This window comes from Desmodus rotundus, chromosome 6, assembly GCF_022682495.2.
Source record: "Desmodus rotundus isolate HL8 chromosome 6, HLdesRot8A.1, whole genome shotgun sequence".
In the NCBI taxonomy this organism is placed as follows: domain Eukaryota; kingdom Metazoa; phylum Chordata; class Mammalia; order Chiroptera; family Phyllostomidae; genus Desmodus; species Desmodus rotundus.
Genome location: NC_071392.1, coordinates 82,125,178 through 82,144,031, shown reverse-complemented (window position 1 = coordinate 82,144,031; position 18,854 = coordinate 82,125,178). Strand labels below are relative to the sequence as shown.

Sequence of the window (18,854 nt, the reverse complement as noted above, 5' to 3'; positions counted from 1 at the left end):
CCACTGGGGGTGATTTGTCTCACTGCCAGTGTGGCTAAGTCTTCTTTTTCCTTTCAATGCCTTCACAGGGTCAGCGCCAACCTGGAGGGAAATGAAACACTCAAAGTTGTAGAACTCGACAGAAGAGTGAACGCCACCTTCTGAGAGGTGGTCTGCACCTCCCTCTTACTCTCCGCTCTGCTTTTATGTCCCCAAACCACCTTCAACATAAGCTTTCCCTTTTCCCCACCCGCTGTGGATGAAGATATGGGTGAGCAGTTGTGGCTTTGGATGGGAGGACAGCCTGGGATTTCCACCTGCGGCGAGAGTGCCTTCCCCTCCAGCCCCGGGTCCCTTTCTACAGACGGAGCCCGGCATCTCTCCTTCCGTTCTGCTTACTGCCATAGGAACTTACTTTAGAGCCAGGGTGGGACAAGCAGGCTTGTTTCTACCGATAGTGCCCAAGAGATGCTGCCTGATTTTCACCTGCAGGTATGACCCCCTCTCTGAAGAAGAGAGGACTCATTCATTGGAGACCCCAGACTCAATCCATAAAGATGCCAGAATGCCTGCTGGGATGTGGCAAAGCACTGACTGATGTCCCACCTCCCTCAGCCTGGGTCTCTGGTGTGTCCGCTGCCACCCCTCCCTGTCAGCCCTGGAAGTGCCAGGCTGGCCAGTGACTGCCCCCTGCCACTCTGCTCTGTCCGAGTCCTCCAGCCCTTGCCTGCTGTCCTCTAGCTCTGGCGCAAGGGCATCCCCTTCACCTTCTCAGGCCGCAAGTGCAATGCCTGATGGAATCAGGCTCTTCTACCCCAGGCAAACCTGCCCCGTCTGTTGCTTGTAGGACTTCTCCATAACCTGTGTTCCCACACGCCCATAGATCCGCCTCCCCAGCTTCTCCTCCCCATTTGTAAATAGTATTTATTAGCTTGCCGAGGCTTCCCGCTAGCAGCCACATTGAAGAGACCGGACGCCTCCCTCCAAGCGAGCCAAGGCTTCTGTTGGACCTTGGCGCTAGGAGGGCTGCCTAGGTCCTGGGATCCCCAGTCCTCCAAAATGTGCTTCGTTTCCTTTTATTCTTTTTACTGGAGGCCTCTTGTTGCAGTTAGGAAACCCCTGCAAGCAGCTGCCCTCCTGTAGAACGAATTTAGAGGAAAAGATGGCTTAGGCCTGTGACTCTGTGGCCAGACGCTTCGTCTGTCGTGTGCCCACTACAGAGGAGGGGAGCCCTGTCCCTGACCACAGGCGTTCCGGACAACCTTGCTAGCGTGTCTCTCCACACCTGCTCCTGGCCCCGTCTCCCCACCGTCCTCTACACCCCCTGTACCCTCCTCTTCTGCCTCAGCAGGAGGTGGGCCTGAGGTCAGTTCCTGGGGCTGTAGTAGGTGACGTTTGTATATCCACAGTCTTACCTTTCCTAGTCAGGTTTGGCTACTTTGCAGCTCACCCAAAGAGACATAACCTAACCCCCCTACCTACTTTTATTATTATTTTTTAATGATTAAAGTCACTTTTGTAGTTAAAAAAATCTTTCCTCTTTCATACAGAAAAGAAATGGAAATTGCCTTTTTATTGTACAATGTAGGAAGGTTGGCTTACGTGTTTTCCCAGCTTGTAAAAGATTTTGTGTAGGACCATTTTGTATTTTATTTTTAGTAGAAGAAAAAAGGGCCTTTAGCTTTAACTCCTCTGTGTGTGTGTGTGCGTGTGTCTCTCTCTCCTCTGCCCCCCACCCCCACATTGTTATGGGAACCTGTACTTAAGAGGGATTAAGCCCACAGCTGGGCCTTCCATCCTCTCTCAGACACAGGATTTGGGGTCATTAGCATTTGCCATCATACCTCATACTCAGATCTGGTTGTCCGTCAGCCCAGGCCCATCTGGAGCTCCCTGTCAGTGATTCCCATGTCTCCCCACTGGGATGGAGACTGTACCAGACCAGGGGAGGGCCAAGTGCATCTTCTCAGCAGGGTGTGAGAGCAGAGTCAGGGCCTCAGTGGTCCTGGCAGCCCTGGGGGTCCTCTGCACAGTTCTCATTGTCCCTGACATTGGTCCTGACATTGGCGGGGGAGGGCTGAGACCCTCTGGGCTGTGTGGGAACAGGCGTTGCTAGCCTGCCTCCTGCTCTGGCTTCTCTTCACTCCCTTCTCTCCTTTTCTTCTGCTCTGGATCCTCCTGGGCCTGGGGTGTTTGGGAACCATGTGCCACTGCCGACCCATCCCTCTCTGTAAAATGTCACGTAATTATCAGGCATAGGCAGCCTGGGAGGGCCCAAGAGGAAAACGAGAGAATTAACTCATGTAGTATTTGGACGATGGGAAAGGAAAGGTTTCCCAGTTAAGGGCAGAAGTGGGAGAATAGGTCAGCCTCCCCACCTGCCACTCCGGAACCAGACCGGGGCTTTAAGGCTCGTAAATTGGCCGGAGTGGAAAACCCACTCTTCTGAATGAGGGGGGAGAAGGGACAGGCAGCACACCGACAGGCCCTGTCCTTGGTGCCGTGGGGATTGCATTTCCCTCCCACCTGCCCTTTTTTGACATCACTTTCTCAATGCATAGCGCATGTATCCTAAAGATGTACACTCGAAAGCTACATGATCCTGCTAACCAGTGTCACCCCGATAGATTCAATAAAAAATAAGTAAATGGCTACACTCTCCAGAACTCCATGCAGCCGGGCCTCCCCTCTGGGAAGCTGTTTTTCTGAGCAGAATCTGCATCTGTAGACATGAGGCATCAGACTGAGAGCTCAGGTGGCCAGTTTAAGGGGGTTCCAGTATTGCCACCATGGTGAGAAAAACTTGTGCCCTCCACTCCCTGCTTTGGTGAGCAAAGGAGACTAAATAGTTAGTCCTTCAGGAGTGTGCCATGGGGTCAGGAGACATAGAAGAGTTGGGTAGCAGTAGACGGGTCCCACAGAATTCACGCACGTGTGTGTGTTTTCTGTCCCAGGCTTAAGCCCAGAGTATCCGTGGATTTGATTTCCCCTGCCGAGCGGTCCCACACACTTAGTCAGCAACCCCTGGTGAGCCCTGGCGATTTCAAACAGTGGCCGGCCTTGGCTTCCACATTTGAGTTTTGGAAAACACGAGACTGAGACCATTAGCACAGCCATAAACCATAGAAAATACATGTGTTGGTTATGCATATGCTAATTATGTTACATCATGCAAACAGGTTTTCCTCTTCCCTGCCTTTGATTAGCTCCTTGGAAGGAGACTCTTACAGAAATTCGGAGAACACGTGCTTTTTCACTGGGGGAGACCTGAGTAACCCAGACCCCCCCGCTGTGCGGTTCTTTTCGCAGCTCTCGACTTTGCACTTCGAAATGGATACTGAAAATCAAAGGCCTCGGTGCCCGTTTTGGGAGCGGTTCCTGTGAAGTGCCAGGACTCTGGAGCCTAGCTCACACGAAGAGAGTGTTATATAAAAATCTGACAGCCGAAGTGGGCTGCCCTTTGGGGCGGGAGTGGGGGGTGAGGTTTGACGCCAGTGTAGGCAAAATGAGTTGACCTTTCTGTTTATACAACGATTTTGATTTGGAGACCTAATTTGTGGATTGTGAAAGCAGCTCTTAGCTCAGCTTATTTACAAGCCAACTATAAATACCATGGTTTTTAATTCCTAGATCTCTTGGTTTAGCCTGAATGCCAAAAGGGGCTGTGAATCTCACGTGCCCATAGAACAGGAGTGCCGAGCTGATTCGTCTTTATCCAGGCAGTGAGTCAGTGTCCAGAATTTTTGTCACCAGTGTTTTATTTAAAATTTTCAGCACTTCTTGGCTCCTTCCTTCCATGTCCCCAGACCAAGCGAAATCAAAGAAATAGAATCCGAGGGCTCTCGGACCAGCTCCTCTGAGCACACCTGTCGCCTGTCACTGGAGAGGTGGACTTCAGCACGTGCACAAACGGAGACATCCCGCAGAGGAGCTGGACCGCCCACGCTGGCCTTGCTCACGTGGGAGGCTGGAGGTGGAGGAGGAGGCTTCCGGCCTCCCCGTGTCTGCCATGGGCACTTGCATGGTTCTGTCGCATCCTGTCTTTGAGAACCTTTATTAAAGACACCAGCGTGCCTACCGGCAGCGCTGACCTGTGGAACGTTTAGCAGGAAGTGGCGCAGGGAGAGTCATTTTGTTCGAATGCTTTTCAGCCGAGACAATTAGGAAAAATGTGGCAGGGCTGTTAGAGGAGAGAGCAAGGGCTGTGAAGGAGCCAGAGAAAGATTTCAGGCCATTCATTCATTCATTCATTCATTCCCTTCCTCCTGAGGAGCAGTGCTGCGTGAGGCCCCGGGGAAGAAGAGGGGTAAGGAAATATCATTAATCAATAGCTACTCAAACACACAAGTGCTAGGATTCTCTTTGTCTGTCTGTCTGTCTGTCTGTCTGAGACACTCATTTGTGCCTTACAGGTGCCTTACATATGAGTCCAGGATGAATGAGGACTTCTGTTCCTGGGACATTTTATATGTAGCCTTGTCGTATTAGGACTGAAGTGGTTGTGAGAGAAATGTTTTTTCCTAAAGGCTCAAAAATGGTTTCCTTAGAGTGAGCAGTGGCTGGAAGTGTACACCAGGAGAAAAGAATCAGGGTTTTGTGCATTAGGAAAATCCCATTTTGGAGAGGTGTAATCACAGCAAAAAACAGCCAGCCAGGATTAAGGGTATTATCACTCGGAATAGCAGAGCATTTTCTCGGTGCAGAGGAACAGGGCCCTTTTGGGGATTAATGTTCGATGCCTCCACGGCCAAAGGGTCAGCACTCAGCACAGGACAAAATCCGCGTGTTGTTTCTTTCGGTTGTTGGGGGCGATCTAAATTTCAGGAATGCTTTCTTTTTCTCTTGGTTTCAAGAAGGAAGGGGAAAAAATATTTCATGAGCACTAATTAAGTGCTGGGTGCTCTGCTAAATACATTTTGAATCTTTTCATTTTGGAGGCAGAGTAAACAAGGGCCACTAGCTCCTCTGAGCTGGATGAACAGCTAAGTGGTGTTGGAAGTTCAGCGGTCTGTGGATTAGGTTGAGCGGAGGCCGTGGTGTGAACACACTGAAAATGGTTCAGTTCTGCGGCAGCAAACGCGGTGCCTGCCCCCTGCGCTGGCCCCGCCGTGCAAAGGCCGCTCTGTGCCTCGCGGCGCGCCGTCCTCCAGATAAGATGCTCATCTCTTGTCTTTTTCATCCAATCTTCTGCGAGTTCTGCCTCGCGGGCTTTGCATCCTGGAAAGGGAAGCAAACGGGGGTCTTAGCTGTGTTCCTCTGCCCTTACCCTTTGCTCACCAGCTGGGTGAAAACAGGAACTCTTAGCACCACGGACCCAAGGCCTGTACTGCTTAGAGAATGTCTCTTTCCGATAAGACGCTCTATGAGTCTATGGAAACACCAGCACTCTTGGACACACTGTGAGGGGCCCTTTTTAAACAATGCTGAGCGGACCCTGAACTGTAATCCACCGTGAGCGTTAATGTGTATGCTGACAGCTGGCCTTTCCTCTGCTTTGTAACAGGTTGTACAGACCAGCAGTGTGTACGTCTAAGATATTGCGAGTCTATTATATGTTGTATCACGCTGTTTATTTTAATGACCTTTTATTCTTTATCTTAGCTTAGTAAATACCCCCCAAAATAAAAATAAATAAATAAAATAAATGCTTTGTAACTTGTACTTAGTCTGGGAAAAAAATGAATCAAAATTGTTATGCTTTTGTATCCATTTCATGCAAATAAAAATATTTTTTTCTTAAATAGCCAAATGTTGTCCAGGCTCTGAAACCTTGGTAACCCGGTTTTAAGAACGTTTGTTTTTCTCGCGAGCACGGCTTTGTGGACGAACGCCTCACCATCCTCTTCTGATTATCTGGTTGAAGTAAAAGGAGTCTCCAACCAGCAATTTGAATGTGATCTAGAGCTGAATCCAAGGCTCAGTTGGAGAAATATTGAGAAATGGGATTGTTTTCTCAGCCAGCCACAGGAAGAAAAGCAGTATTCCCTAGAGATTCCTAGCCTGAGTGCTATTTTCGTGGTTTCCTCTTAACTGTTCCCTAACTCGGTTTCAGAACTCTGTGCACTGGAATATGCTTCCCCGGGTCAGACGCTTGAGAATGAGGACTTGGACTTGAGCCAGCAGAGGAGGGTCCTTCTTCCTGTGAACAGTTGCGGAGGATGCTGAACGCAGAGTCCTGCTCCAGAAATTCTGATAAAGGTCAATGTACTCAAGCAAAATCATCTCATTCGGTTGAATCTCCGCATTCAGATTTGATTTTCTCCACTCAGAGGGAGCGGGGCTGCACTTAGACAGCTGTGGACCATGTTTACCTAGAAACAAACAAACAAACAAAAGACCAACAGTTTCTTTTGTTGTTGTTTCTTAGCAGCATGCCCGGCCCTGCTTTGGGGTCCGGGGTGCATTAATTTCCCACTGCCTTTCCCTCCTGAGCACCTTGACCTTCTCTTCTTCTGTTCCTACACATGGCCTTGCCCCGTGGAGGCTTCCTCTGTCTTACATTGGGCCTGGTAGGGAAGCCGCCTCTTCAGCGTGCTGATATCAATCCAGTGATGTGCGGAGGGGCAAATACTCACTGGTGTGAGAACGTTCTGTATAAAGCAGGCCTTTATATTTTCTGTATTTCTGATGCTTTGACATCAGGTGGGCCTTGCTGGTCCAGGAAGGAAGGACCCTCCCAGGGCGAGGCAGTTTTTAGAGATAGTAGAGGCCTTGTCTACGAGTATACCTTTTCTATGCAAACCAACCAATATGGGGGATGCAGATGCAGCAGCCACTTCCTTGAGACCCACAGGGGCCATTGCCCCTCTGCCCTAATCACCCCAAGGCCAGGTACCAGACGAGACACTGTCCCCATGCCCCAGAGCCTGCTGAGAGTGTTCCAACTAGCCAGTCCTAAGCCTTCTCACCTGACCTCACTCGTTCCTACCTACCTGCAGAAACCTCAACAGAGGCTGGTGCCTACTTTTGCCTCTGCCTCCCACCGACCCCAGGGCTGGATTCTGTGGTCCTTCGGTGTGGCCTGCTCCCTCCTCTCAGGAACTGTACGTAACAAATGTCTTTTCAATTGCAGTTGTCTCTCGACCTGTTGGCCTCACCATGTCTGAATAATAACAACACCTACACTTTAAAACACATTCCTTAGACATTGAATGTCAAATCAGAGGCTGATCCCAGAGTCCTGGGTATTTGGAGTTTTGCGGAGGGGCCTGCTATGATTTAGGGGAACATGATGTGGATTGATTGTCTCCTTACACACTGGCTGCCACTTTCATTTCAGGGAAGAAATTGAGAACTATAGAGGGCGGAGGGGCTTGTTCACGGGGCAAAAGGGTAAATCTGAAGGGATTTGTCTACAGTCCTTGTCCTGTATCATGAGTTCACTCATATGTGGAATTTAATGATCAAACTGAATTGACAACGAAAATGGGGACAGACTCATAGACGGCGAGCAGGCTGACAGCTGGGCGGGGGAGGTTAGGGGGCTGAGGGACTGAGGAAAAAGGAAAAAGGGCTCATGGACATGGACAACAGTGTGGTGATTACTGGGGGGAGGAGGGCATAAGGGGGCTAAATGGTAATGGGAAAAAATACAATAAAGATGAAAAAATACAATAAAGATAAAACAATAAAGTCCTAGTCCTGTGCTCAGAGTCCAGGGTAAATCATACCTGGTACCTCTGAAAATAAGAACTACAGCAAGGAAACACTGGGAGACAGTGAGGAAGAGAACCGGGCCAAGTTCAGGAGATAGAGGGTTACGGGTTCTCAAGTTATACCATTAACCTGTTGGCCTTGAAGGGAAAGGAGACGGTTATTGCCAATTATGTACCAGGTGATTTTCCTGTATTATCTATGATCTTGTTTATTTCCTCCAAAACCCTTACAGAGGGTATACAAGTGTAATTCCCCCTCTCACAGTTGAGGAAAGTGGAGTTAAGACAGAGTAGGAAACTCACCTAAGATCATACAGCAAATTACAGGAGCTGAGAGATTTGGATCCTGGTCTTCACTCCAAGTCCATGGCCTTTGAACTACGCTATGCCGTTTCTAGGGCTTGGTGATCTGTACTTGTAAAAACACAGAGTTAGCCCAGATCAAAGTTTCCAAACCCTCAGGTCATGCACAAGTGTATTTCAAACATTCAAAAATAATTGGATAACCTTTCAACATTTCAAAGATTTTTCCTAAAACTCCAGATTACCATCTGCCCTTGAAAGACTGGAGGACCCAGCAAGTTCAGGGGCTGAGTGACGGTGGCCCTTTAGATGGTGTAGGTCATATTTGGGTGGCCACATTTCCCCCTGTCCAGGCTGGTTCACTCATTTATGTCACTTACTTGGTCCTTCTGTCATCTGAAGACTAGACGAGGGCTGACTTTCTGAGAGTCACAAGAAAGGAAGTAAGTGAAAAATGCAGTATTAGTTGTGGGATTAGGAGGTAGGAGGGTGGTTAGTCTCACCCTGAGGGACGGGAAATGAGAGGCCTGAGCAGAGAGGGAGCTGTGCTGTGTGATCAGGGCAGGCGTTGCACACTGCCCCTCATTGTGGCACACACACACACTCACACACACACACTCACAATTGCCATCTGGGTGCTGTTCTTCTTAGTCCTAGAGGCAAACCTTCATTAACCCAATAAATTATGTTTAAAAATCTTGTTAATGATCCTGTATGTAGAAGAAATGATCCTTGTTAACGATCCCATTTGTAAAGCTTGTGCTTTACGTAAAGTTCTTTTCCATGTTGTATAATGCACCTGCTGACTATTCATGAGGAAGATGTGGCCATAGTTAGAGTCTCTGTGGCCCATTGGAGGGAATGGGGGCTGCAGAGATGTGAACAGCGAGTGAGTGCAGAGTAGACTTGTGAACCAGCTGTCCTGATTCCCACTCCAGTACCATTTCCATTAGCTGTGCCTATTCTGGGCAGGTGGCCCTCCAGCTGTCCAAGTCATCTGTGACCCTTCCAATGGAATTGCCTTGCAAGGTGCCACTGCCATACTCTTTTTCCCAGAATTACCAGGATTGGTGTTACCCAGGATCTGGGACACTCCCCAAGGCTCACCTATTCAGAGAGGGAAAAGGAAAGAAGATGGCTCATCTCAGTCATTTCCTGCAAAATGGTCCAAGTCGCCATTGAGGAGGCTGATTACACTTGATCCCTCACCATTTGATGAGCCTGGGCAGGGTGCACAAGTTGATGTTGGCTTCCAATGGGCACAGCTGTTGCTAGATCTTTTGGCACTTTTAAAGAAGAGTTCTGGCCACACAAGGAGTCCATGTGTTCTCTTCCTCCCTCTGTGCTGTTGTTTTTAGACGGAGGAACAAAAATAACCATTGAGGAATACGGCAAAAGCTGCCAGAGAGGCTGTTGTGCCGTTCTGCAAGAAGTCTGTTTCAAAATGTTTAATGTTTCTTATGTGAAAAGTATTTGGGAACCGGGACTGCCAGAGTGTTCCTAACTAATGTCCTCCCCAGTATTACTGCGAAACAGATGGCAAGTTCAGCTTCCTGATGGATTGCCTGAGAGATTCCACGTGCCTGGGCTGCTTCAGAGAAAAATCTCCCCCAAAGGACAAAAAAAATGTACGTATGAAACCACCTACTTATTTAGACACCACCAGGAGGGGAAAGGTACCTTCCATCCCCAAAATGTTTTCTTTCTTGGCTTAGTTATCATTTCCAAGCTTTCAGTGTCTTTTTACCGTGGCTTCAGGTAGTTTAAATTGTAAATGAATAAGGAAGAGAAAATACAGTTGAAATAGTATTTGCAATATTGCACACATAATCCCATGCAATCCTGCCCCAGGGGCAGTACTTGGCAGGGAGTATGAGTGGAACTAGGGGGGATGCTGGAAGGGAAGTCAATCAAAGCGAGGGACTGCATTACGGCATGGTACGGAAAAGAGATGGGGAGAAAGAGTGTTTCTGAAACCAGTGACAAGATTCTCCTGCAACACAATTGAATTAAAAGAAAATTATTACAGTGATATTGTACATAGCTATAACGAATTAGACTACTAGGATGTTTTCATTGAAAAATAGCTATTGTTCTATCTCTTTTCCATCCGCCAGGCTGACTTTTTGTGAGTAACTGATTTCAATTTCTTCTATTATTTATCTTTATATTTCTAAGTTATGTGTTTATGCTGCTAATACTCAATATATCCATTTTAGTCACTTACTATTAGTTCTTATTGTGGTATACTATATTTATACCACCTCCAACACACACACACGCACACACACACACACACCACACTTCTCCCTATTTGGCCTCTTTATCTTGTCCGCCTTCCTCAAAGATCTGAATGGCTGTTGTTACATTCACAGGCATCAAAGAACCTGAATGATGTACAATCATCAGTTATCCTAAGTGTGACTGTTCGGACAAGCGAATGTTTAGTTTTCTCTAGCCTGGTGTTCTTTAAACGAAGGGGGATGGAGTTGGGGAGTCAATTTAGTGTGTTTTGTCAACATTTTAAAGAAGAAATAGAAGGGGATGGGGTGGAATTGCACAGAATGAAATAGAAACTGTCAGAATACATCGAGTAGAAGTTAACACTATTGTGTGTATATTTAACTTCAGTCCTGTGTGTGTGTATAGATGTGTAAGTATTGTTCTGTGTCAAAGGATAAAAGTTACGTCTTACTGAGGATCACAATAAAATGTTTACAATTCTCAAAAAAAAAAAGAGCATTAACGAACTCATTGAGCTCTCTGTGCAGAGAGAGAGAGGACAATTTAGTGGTTTTTGTTCAGGTTAGTATATGAGAATCTGGGCCACTCCGTTTCTCAAGAAGGGACTGTTTCGGTGTCCTGACGGGGTCGCTATGGGCAGGTATTCCGGGGTTCCGGTGGGGAAGAGTGACAGGAAGAGCCCAATCCCCCACTGTGCAGTTTACTTAATCCTCTGGGTTCCACCCCATGCCTGCCCCTGGGGTTTCTTCTTTGGAGGCTTAAACTCTGTTCTATTTGTACTAACTCAATCAAAGAACATCCAGAACCTTCCAGATGATTCAGCACTTGTTCTCACCCCACTGCTGCCCAACTTATGCTATCTTTGAAAGGCTGGCACCAAGGACTTGCCAATGGGTGAGGCTCTCTCTCCCTTGCCCCAGCTGCATTCCCTCTGACATTGCCCAGCCTGCAGCAGTCTCCGAGGCCCTTTTCATTGCTCTAGAGGTGCCTGAGTTTTTGTGCGAACAAAGGTAGAGTTAGTTCTGCACATCTAAGAGAATAGTTATTAGCAGTGAAGAACTAGAACTTCTGATATGAGTTTAAAACCATTTTTTCAAGCTGGGATCAAAACCACATTAGAAGCTGAAGATGTCCTGGGCTGAAAGGGGGAGGAGGCGGTGACGTGGCAAAGAGGAGACCTCCCATCAGAACAGCATGGCATGTCACCCATCCATTGTAAGCCTCACTCCCTCTGCCTCCCCTGGATGCCTGATTGTGGCAGCTATGCAGGCAGACGTGAGAGGGTCACGGTGGCGACACAGACAGGCAGAGTACTGGGTGTAGGGAAGGCCTATTTTTAGGTGGAAGACCTATTTTTAGGTCCAAAAGTTGCCTTTCCAAAATAGATTGAGGAAGCTCCGGCCTGGCGGATAGATCTACAAATTTCTGTTGACACGTTGGGATATGACTGTCATGAGGTGACAGCCACCTTCGAACTGGCCTGAAGTCGTAGGAAGCAAGAGTGCATTCCACTCTGAGTTAATTGCTTCACTTCGCATATGTAGTATTCCCTTCAGTTCTGGGTAGCACATTTTAAGATGCATAGGATAAACCTTAGGGATTGGCAAGCATTTATCACAATGGCGGTACAATATGTGTGTTCCTGCTTTTCCAAAACTCACGTCTGTGCTTGATGTTGTCTGATTTTAATTTCTGCCAGCCTGATGCGTAGAAAATGACATCTTGTGGTTATTATTGTTTGAAGTAAACACATTCTTTTTATTCCTTGGAAACACTATTTTTATTCTTTTCATGCATATTTAACAAACATTTAAAATTAGTCACTATATTTATTCTTTCTGGACAACTGGAGGACCTTCAAATGTCTGAATTTTAAGCAGCTCTCATTTCCATGCAGTTTCTGTGCCATATTTTAGTCGTCCTATTTATCTGCAGGTATAATCCTAGTTATCCTAGTTATCTGCAGGTATCTTCTCTGTGAATTTGCCTACCCATTAAAATTTATTTGTAACCCCAACATCATTACTCCCACCACTGCCACGATACTACATGGGCTTCCAACGAGCAGCAAAAAATGACTTGCCTGGTGGACATGTTCCCAGCTGAGGTCTAACGGGGTGACACTCTGTTTTCTTGTTTCTGCTCTCATAGGAGTGTAAACGAGTAGCCTTTTGTAATCTACTTGGTTCCATGTTGTCTCCATTTTTTGTGCCTTTTCTCAGTGATCTTGCTGTTTAAAATGGCCCCCAAACACAGTGCTGAAGTCCTGGCTTGTGTTCTTATGGGTGATAAAGCAGTGTGTGCCTTCTGGAGATAGCACGTGTCAAATAAGCTTCATCCGGGCGTGAGTCGCAGGACTGTCGGCCATACATGCAATGCTAATAAATCGAGTACGTCCAGAAGAAAGAAAAGGAGATCCCAGTCTATACGTGAGGCTATTCTGGAAAGTGCTAGTAACACTATAGTGTGTGATGAAGATAAGGAAAAGATGAAAAAACAGCCAAATTTCTGGATATGTGATATGAGGATCGATTTGAGAAAGCATTGTTGTAAAGCTGAAAACCAGAGAAATTTGTGACCACATCATTCAGGGGCAGGAAAATGTTAAACCCTTCCCAGCGCCGGCTGGCTCACACATTTCAAAAAATGATAAAGTGTGAAAATTGGAAACCTTTAGGAGAGGGATATATTGCAGATCAGGGGGCCACAGAAGAATTTTTAAAGTACCTACTAAGTGTTATACAAGAAAAGGGTTATGTGCGAGTCTTGTTCTAAGCTTTAATTTGCCTATGATTCTCTGATTCTTCCTAATTTTTAAAAAATAGTTTTGCTGGGTATACAATTTTATTTTTATTGAGGTATAATTAACATATAACATTGTGTAAGTTTAAGGTATACAATATGTTGACTTGATACATCTATACACTGCGACATGCCTACCACTTAGCTCTCACCGCTGTCACATCACATAATTACCATTCCTTCTTTTTTTTTTTCTGACAGTTTTAGCTTGACAGTAATTTTTGTTCAATATTTTAATCGCACTGTCTTTAGGCTTCCAGTTTTGCTAATAAGAAAGTCAGTTTTTTTAGTTCTTTATTATCTGAAGGTAATCTGGCTTTTTTTTCTGGCTACTTCATGATCTTTTCTTTGCCTAGTAACTAACTCACTGATGTATTTATTGATCTTACTTGAGATGCATTGTGTTTTCTTAACCCGAGGACTGGTGTTTTTCATCCATTTTGAAAATTCTCTGCCGTTATCTTTCCCAACGCTGCCTCTTCCCCTCTCCCTCTATCAAGTTCCTTATGGAACTCTGACTACTCTTACGTTTCAGATGGTATTCTACTTGCAACATCTCTTAACTCCCATGGATGTCTCTGTGGGTTCTCACTTCAGATCTATTTCCCCAGTTAATAGGTCTCCTTAAAACGTGCTGTGTCTTCTGCTTCTCTGGAAGCTGAGGCTGGACTTGGGTTTGGGGCATAAGCTCTTGGTTAGGGCCCTAAAACTTATGAAAAGAAAGACAAAGAAGCAGGTCTGGGCGGAGGGACAAGGCACACTGTGATGAAGCACTAACAGAGTCCTGGCTAATCCAGCAGGGAGCTCTGCAGTGAAATTTTCTGTCAGCGTTGTCCTGCCTCAGGATGAACCGGGGTGTCTGTACCCCCTCACTGCTCAGTCACTGGATACAGCGATGTCGGGAGAGGCAGCTGTTGGCATCAGGCAAATTCTGAAGGCGCCGACAGCTGGAGGCTTTGCGATGACCACACTCCTGGCGGATGGACAAGTCCTTCCTTGAAGGGAATCTCAGTGACACATCTGTGAGTCCACCGCATGTGGCTTAATATGTCCCCTGCATGTCCAATTTTGTTGTTTTTTGAAGCTGTAGTTGTTGTTTTTGTTGTTGTTTTGGTAAAGTGCTTAGCGATTTCCATCATCACTTGCTCTTATATCAAACTTTTAATTTTTCATTTTTAAATATACTAAACATAATCATTTTATATTCTGTATTAATATTTCTCAGATCTGAGTTTTTAGCAGAATGATTCTGCAGTTTGCTTTTCTGTGGACTCTGTCTCACCGTGCTTTGCCTCTTCGTGGGTTTTGTAATATTTCATTTTGAACTCATCTTCTTTGAAACTTTATCTGTGGAAATTCTTCCAAGACTAAATTTAAGCTGTATTCCTTTAAAGAAAACCTGCTTTTATTTCACCAGGTGCCCAAACTCTAACTATCTGTCACTACTTAAACTAAGTTTCAAATTCATATAATTAGTTATGTTCAAATACTTGTGTCCATATAATTAGTATGAATGCTGACCCCAAATCTGCACAAATGTGGTCAGAAATTTATTTTCTCAGCAGACTTTCTTCTCCTCCTTCTTCTCTCCTCCTGTTCTTCCTCCTTCCACTTCTCCTCTGCATCCTCCTTTATAGTATTATTTTACTGCTCACTAAGCGTTCACACTGCAGTCAACTGTACCAGCTTCCCCTGGGGTGTGGGTTTTTTCTATTTCTAGACCTCCCACTGTGGATGCTGTGCTTCAGGAGTGTTGGCTGTGTGGGTCTTCCATCCAACTCACCATCCTATGTGGGCTCGATCTCCCACCCTCCGACACCGCAGTCTGCCCATTAATCATTCAGTTCTGCCGAACGAGGGGTCAGCAAATGCCTCGAGGGAAAACCTCCTCATTATCTCTGGCTTTTAAAGTATTTCCCTTACTTTTTAAATCAGCTTAATGAGTGAATCAGAGATTCATTGAAAAAGACGTTTTCTATATTTTATCAAGAATTTGAGGTGGTCTGAATTAAGGGAAATTTCTTCCGACAGCTAGTCTACCGTATTGCCGGAGACAAAGGTGAAGTTCTCCGCTTTCAGGGTGGAGCAGAGAACTAGAGGGAGCTGGGATTCAGAGGGGTGTGCCCAGAAGCGAGCAGAACGAGGGCAAAAAATGAAGATGCAGAGAGAGAGCCCTGTACTATAGGGTGGGGAAAAGGAGGTTTACTGTTGTGAGTATGCAAAACAAAGCTTACTTTTGTATTATTACTTATGCACTATTGTATTATTTTTCCATACAAACAACTGTAAACCTACTTTTCTTCCACCCTATTTATTGAAAAATAGAAGGAGACTGAGTCACTTGTCTTGGAGAAGAAAATATACTGCCTTTGAGAGGTAGGATCGAATGGGTGCTGGATTGGAACTTTCGAGAGGTCTAGCTTTTGTTCTGGCTGAGCCATCGATTAGCTGTGTAGCCCTGGAAACATCTGAAATGTTTTGCCCTCACTTTGGCCATCTATAGAAGGCAGGGGCATAAGTAATTGATTTATAATTCCTGTCTAACAACCTATAACCCTAGATAAGTGAGTCCATCATTATATGACACAGATTTGTCTTCAAAAGGCAAGGTTAGAACCCATAAGTAGACATGGAAAAAAAGAAATATTTAGCTCAGTTTAAGGAATCACAGATGAATTAAGTGGTTCCATAATGGAATTCCACCCCAGAGATAGGGCACAGGTCTGGGAGTCAGGATTCAAAATTCTGACTCGGCAGTGCACCACCTTCATCATCCTGAGCAAGTCTCTTAACCTCTTCGCTTACTTCCTCCAGCACAGAATGGAAATCAAAACAGCACCTACCTTACAGGTTACTGTGAACACAGAGTGAGTGAGTATAGGTAATATGTTAATTATTGTCACGTAGTATTCACTACGTAAGTGTTAGCTAGAATTATTGTACTTGTAAGATTTCTCGATAGAGATTCCTCACAGAGTAGAAGTGGAACAATAGCTGTAATTTAAAGCTTTCTATGGATTCCCATGGATGCCACAAAACTTTCCTTACCGACGCCCCCCCCCCCCGACAGACATCTATCCCTTCGAAAACTACTATTACATCCATTGTTTACACTGCAAAGGCTTTGGGGGACCTCATTACTTTATCAGGAACCGACATTCACTGGGCAGGTGCCCAGATTGTTGTACCAGGAGAAACCAACAAGCTTCCAGATCAATGGCTCTCAAACTTGGTGGCTGTACATTAGAATTACCTGGGAAGTTATTCTCAAAATGCCTGGGCTCTGTCCCAATGATCTGGTTTGGGGTGAGGTTCAACCATCAGGACGTATTACACACTTCCACGGGCAGTCACGTTTTGACATGTGTAAACATTCATGTCCAGCTTAATGGCTATACACGTACAAAAAAATGGACGAGTAGAAAGGGGGAAAGAATTTGTTTATTTGTTTGTTTTTGCATGGAAAATGATTACTTGAATAGATAGGTAAAGGGCCCGAGATAAGCACCAGGAAATGAAAATAGGTGTGTGAAATTGTGGGTAGAACCAAGAATTAGAAGGAACTGGTAAATTGATTAGAGGTTCCAAGAGTTCCCCAAAACCACTGTAACACATCCCCAGCATTTTCCCAACCCTTAGGTTACCTTAATGCCCTCAGAGATTTGGGGGATGTGATGAACTGAGTGCAGATTTCAAACTCCTTAATCTTTCTGGGTTTTTTGCACGGCCAACCCAACCATTAAAATAACTATGGCCAAACCCTGGAACTCGGTGAACAGTTCATATAGGACAATCCCCCAAATCAGGAATCTGATGGACATCCCAGATAACTATACTACACAGGGTGATCCCCAGACTGGGAAGCTACCAAGGAGGCCTGCCATCTGCTTCGGTGATTTGGGCCACCAGCTGGCTCAGCCAGTGGACCTATTTGGAGCGGAGGCAGAAGAAATTTGCTGATGCGGAAGGTAGTTGCTCTTCCTGCTTACTCTCGCAAGAATTTTCAGCACCAGAGTGGCACTTAAAGTCCTCCTTCTTGATCACCAGCTTTTTCACTACAGGCCTCCTAGAGGCATAAAGGGTACCCCCCCCAACCTTTCACTCTTGACTATCCACTTCTGTCTGAGAGGCCCAAGAGCCTGCCAGCACTGGTCGAGGGGCACCACAGGCTGGCAGGCACAGGAGGCCAAAAACCAATGCTAGGAGCCAGAGATGTTTGACAGGGGAGTTCAGGCTGAATAATCACATTATGTGCTTTCTGTGGAAGAACTGAAGATAATGTTAATAACAATGTAATGGGACCTCTTAAGGATATTTGCTTAAAGAACAAATTTTAACCATATGGGGAACAAACACATCTCTTTTTGTCTGAGTTACATCTTTCTGCGTAATGGATTCTCTCTTTGTCCTTCCCACTTCCTTACATCTCAGAGAACTCACCCAGAGTGGTGTTAATAGTTCATTTCTGCTATTGTCATTTCATGTTTATTGACTAATGGATCAGGAAACACCTCAATGAACTCTTGACCACCAGGCTACATTCATCCATTAGTTCTGATGAAGCAATCTTTTGGAAAGAGCTCAATGTTCTGATTGGCAAACACACTCATGGAATTGCTTTCTGAGACAGGAAAACGTAAAGAGGATTCATCTTTGTTCCCAAGAGAAAGGGAACACACCGGAATCTGTAAGATGTTCTGTGGATACACCCTTTGGAAGTGTTCTTGTTGCCGCTCCTTTCTTCCCTGATGGCCATCACCATCTGAAGGGGGAAGGGAGGAAAGAGGAGGAGGCTGAGGATAGCCAAAGAGAGGGGGATGTAAGAGAAAAATGAAACAACTGCGTAGTCTGGGTATTACTCATGCTGCTTCAGGACCACAAAATGTGTGATGAGGTGGACGTCCATCATGATTCTGCTTCCACCTTGTTTCTATGTACGAGATTCTGGGAGCAAGAAAGAATCTTAGAGAATCTCTATTTCAACTTTTTCATTTTATAAGGGAGGTAACTAAATATTGAAGAAGTTGAGTCACTTGCCTGGAGCCACACAACTGCTTGGGGTCCAGGCTGAGCACACAGGGCTCTGACTTTCTCATCCAACATCCTCTCCACCACCCTGTCCTTCTTAGACAGTGGCAGGTTTGAGATAGGTTTTTCCATACTTGTCCTGTTTTAAATCCAGTTCCCATTTTCTAGCCTGGGTTCACCTGAGTGAAAGCAGGAAGCGTGAGTGCGCAGGTGAATGGTCTGACTGTGGGTGGTGATAGAGCGCCTTGGGGGGGCGCCGGCAGAACTCACGTCTCAGAATGGCCCACACCAAGGCTCAACCCACTCGCTGAACCCAATAGTATTCTCTTTAACTCAATAAATTGGCACATGCTGTAAACCTTAAAGTTATACAGTGTTATATGTCAATTATATCTCAATAACACTGGAAAAAATTAATTGACTGGCACAGACTCCAGAACAGTAAACACTCAGGAAACCTTGATCAATTAATTCAGAACCTCTGATCAAGCAAACAATTGGTCAATTGTCATTTATGACAATAGGCAGGTTTTATTGGGTACTCCAGGAGAAGCTGCAGACCCATAGACTCACTGCTATGACGTTGCTGACTCTCTAGCTGGACAGAGATAAACAGTAAACTATGAAATCCATTAAGTATTAAACGGATGCTCCAGGAGGTACATTGTAATGTTCTTCAACTCCTCCCAGGAACCTAAAGTGTCTGTTATTCTTCTTCAAAATTAAAAATATTTGTTTTTATTTGTATGGTGGTCTAAAAAAATTAGTATATGTCAATTCTGCATGACTCAGATTATCTTCTCAGTACTAAGGACCTGTGACTTCCAGGGCCCTGTTTACACT

The 18,854-nt window shown here is 45.6% G+C and overlaps 1 protein-coding gene across 5 annotated transcripts in view; it reads left to right on the top strand.

The window, feature by feature from the left end:
• CREB3L2 (cAMP responsive element binding protein 3 like 2) overlaps nucleotides 1-2,398 on the top strand; it is a 104,429-nt gene extending 102,031 nt beyond the window's left edge. For all 5 annotated transcript variants that reach the window (XM_024555013.3, XM_045191109.2, XM_045191112.3 and 2 more), the window contains one exon: nucleotides 69-2,398. In XM_024555013.3, the coding sequence (XP_024410781.2) occupies nucleotides 69-144 (76 nt within the window). In that variant the 3' untranslated portion in view covers nucleotides 145-2,398. The remainder of the gene's footprint in view (nucleotides 1-68) is intronic.
• The last annotated feature ends 16,456 nt before the right edge of the window (nucleotides 2,399-18,854 follow it).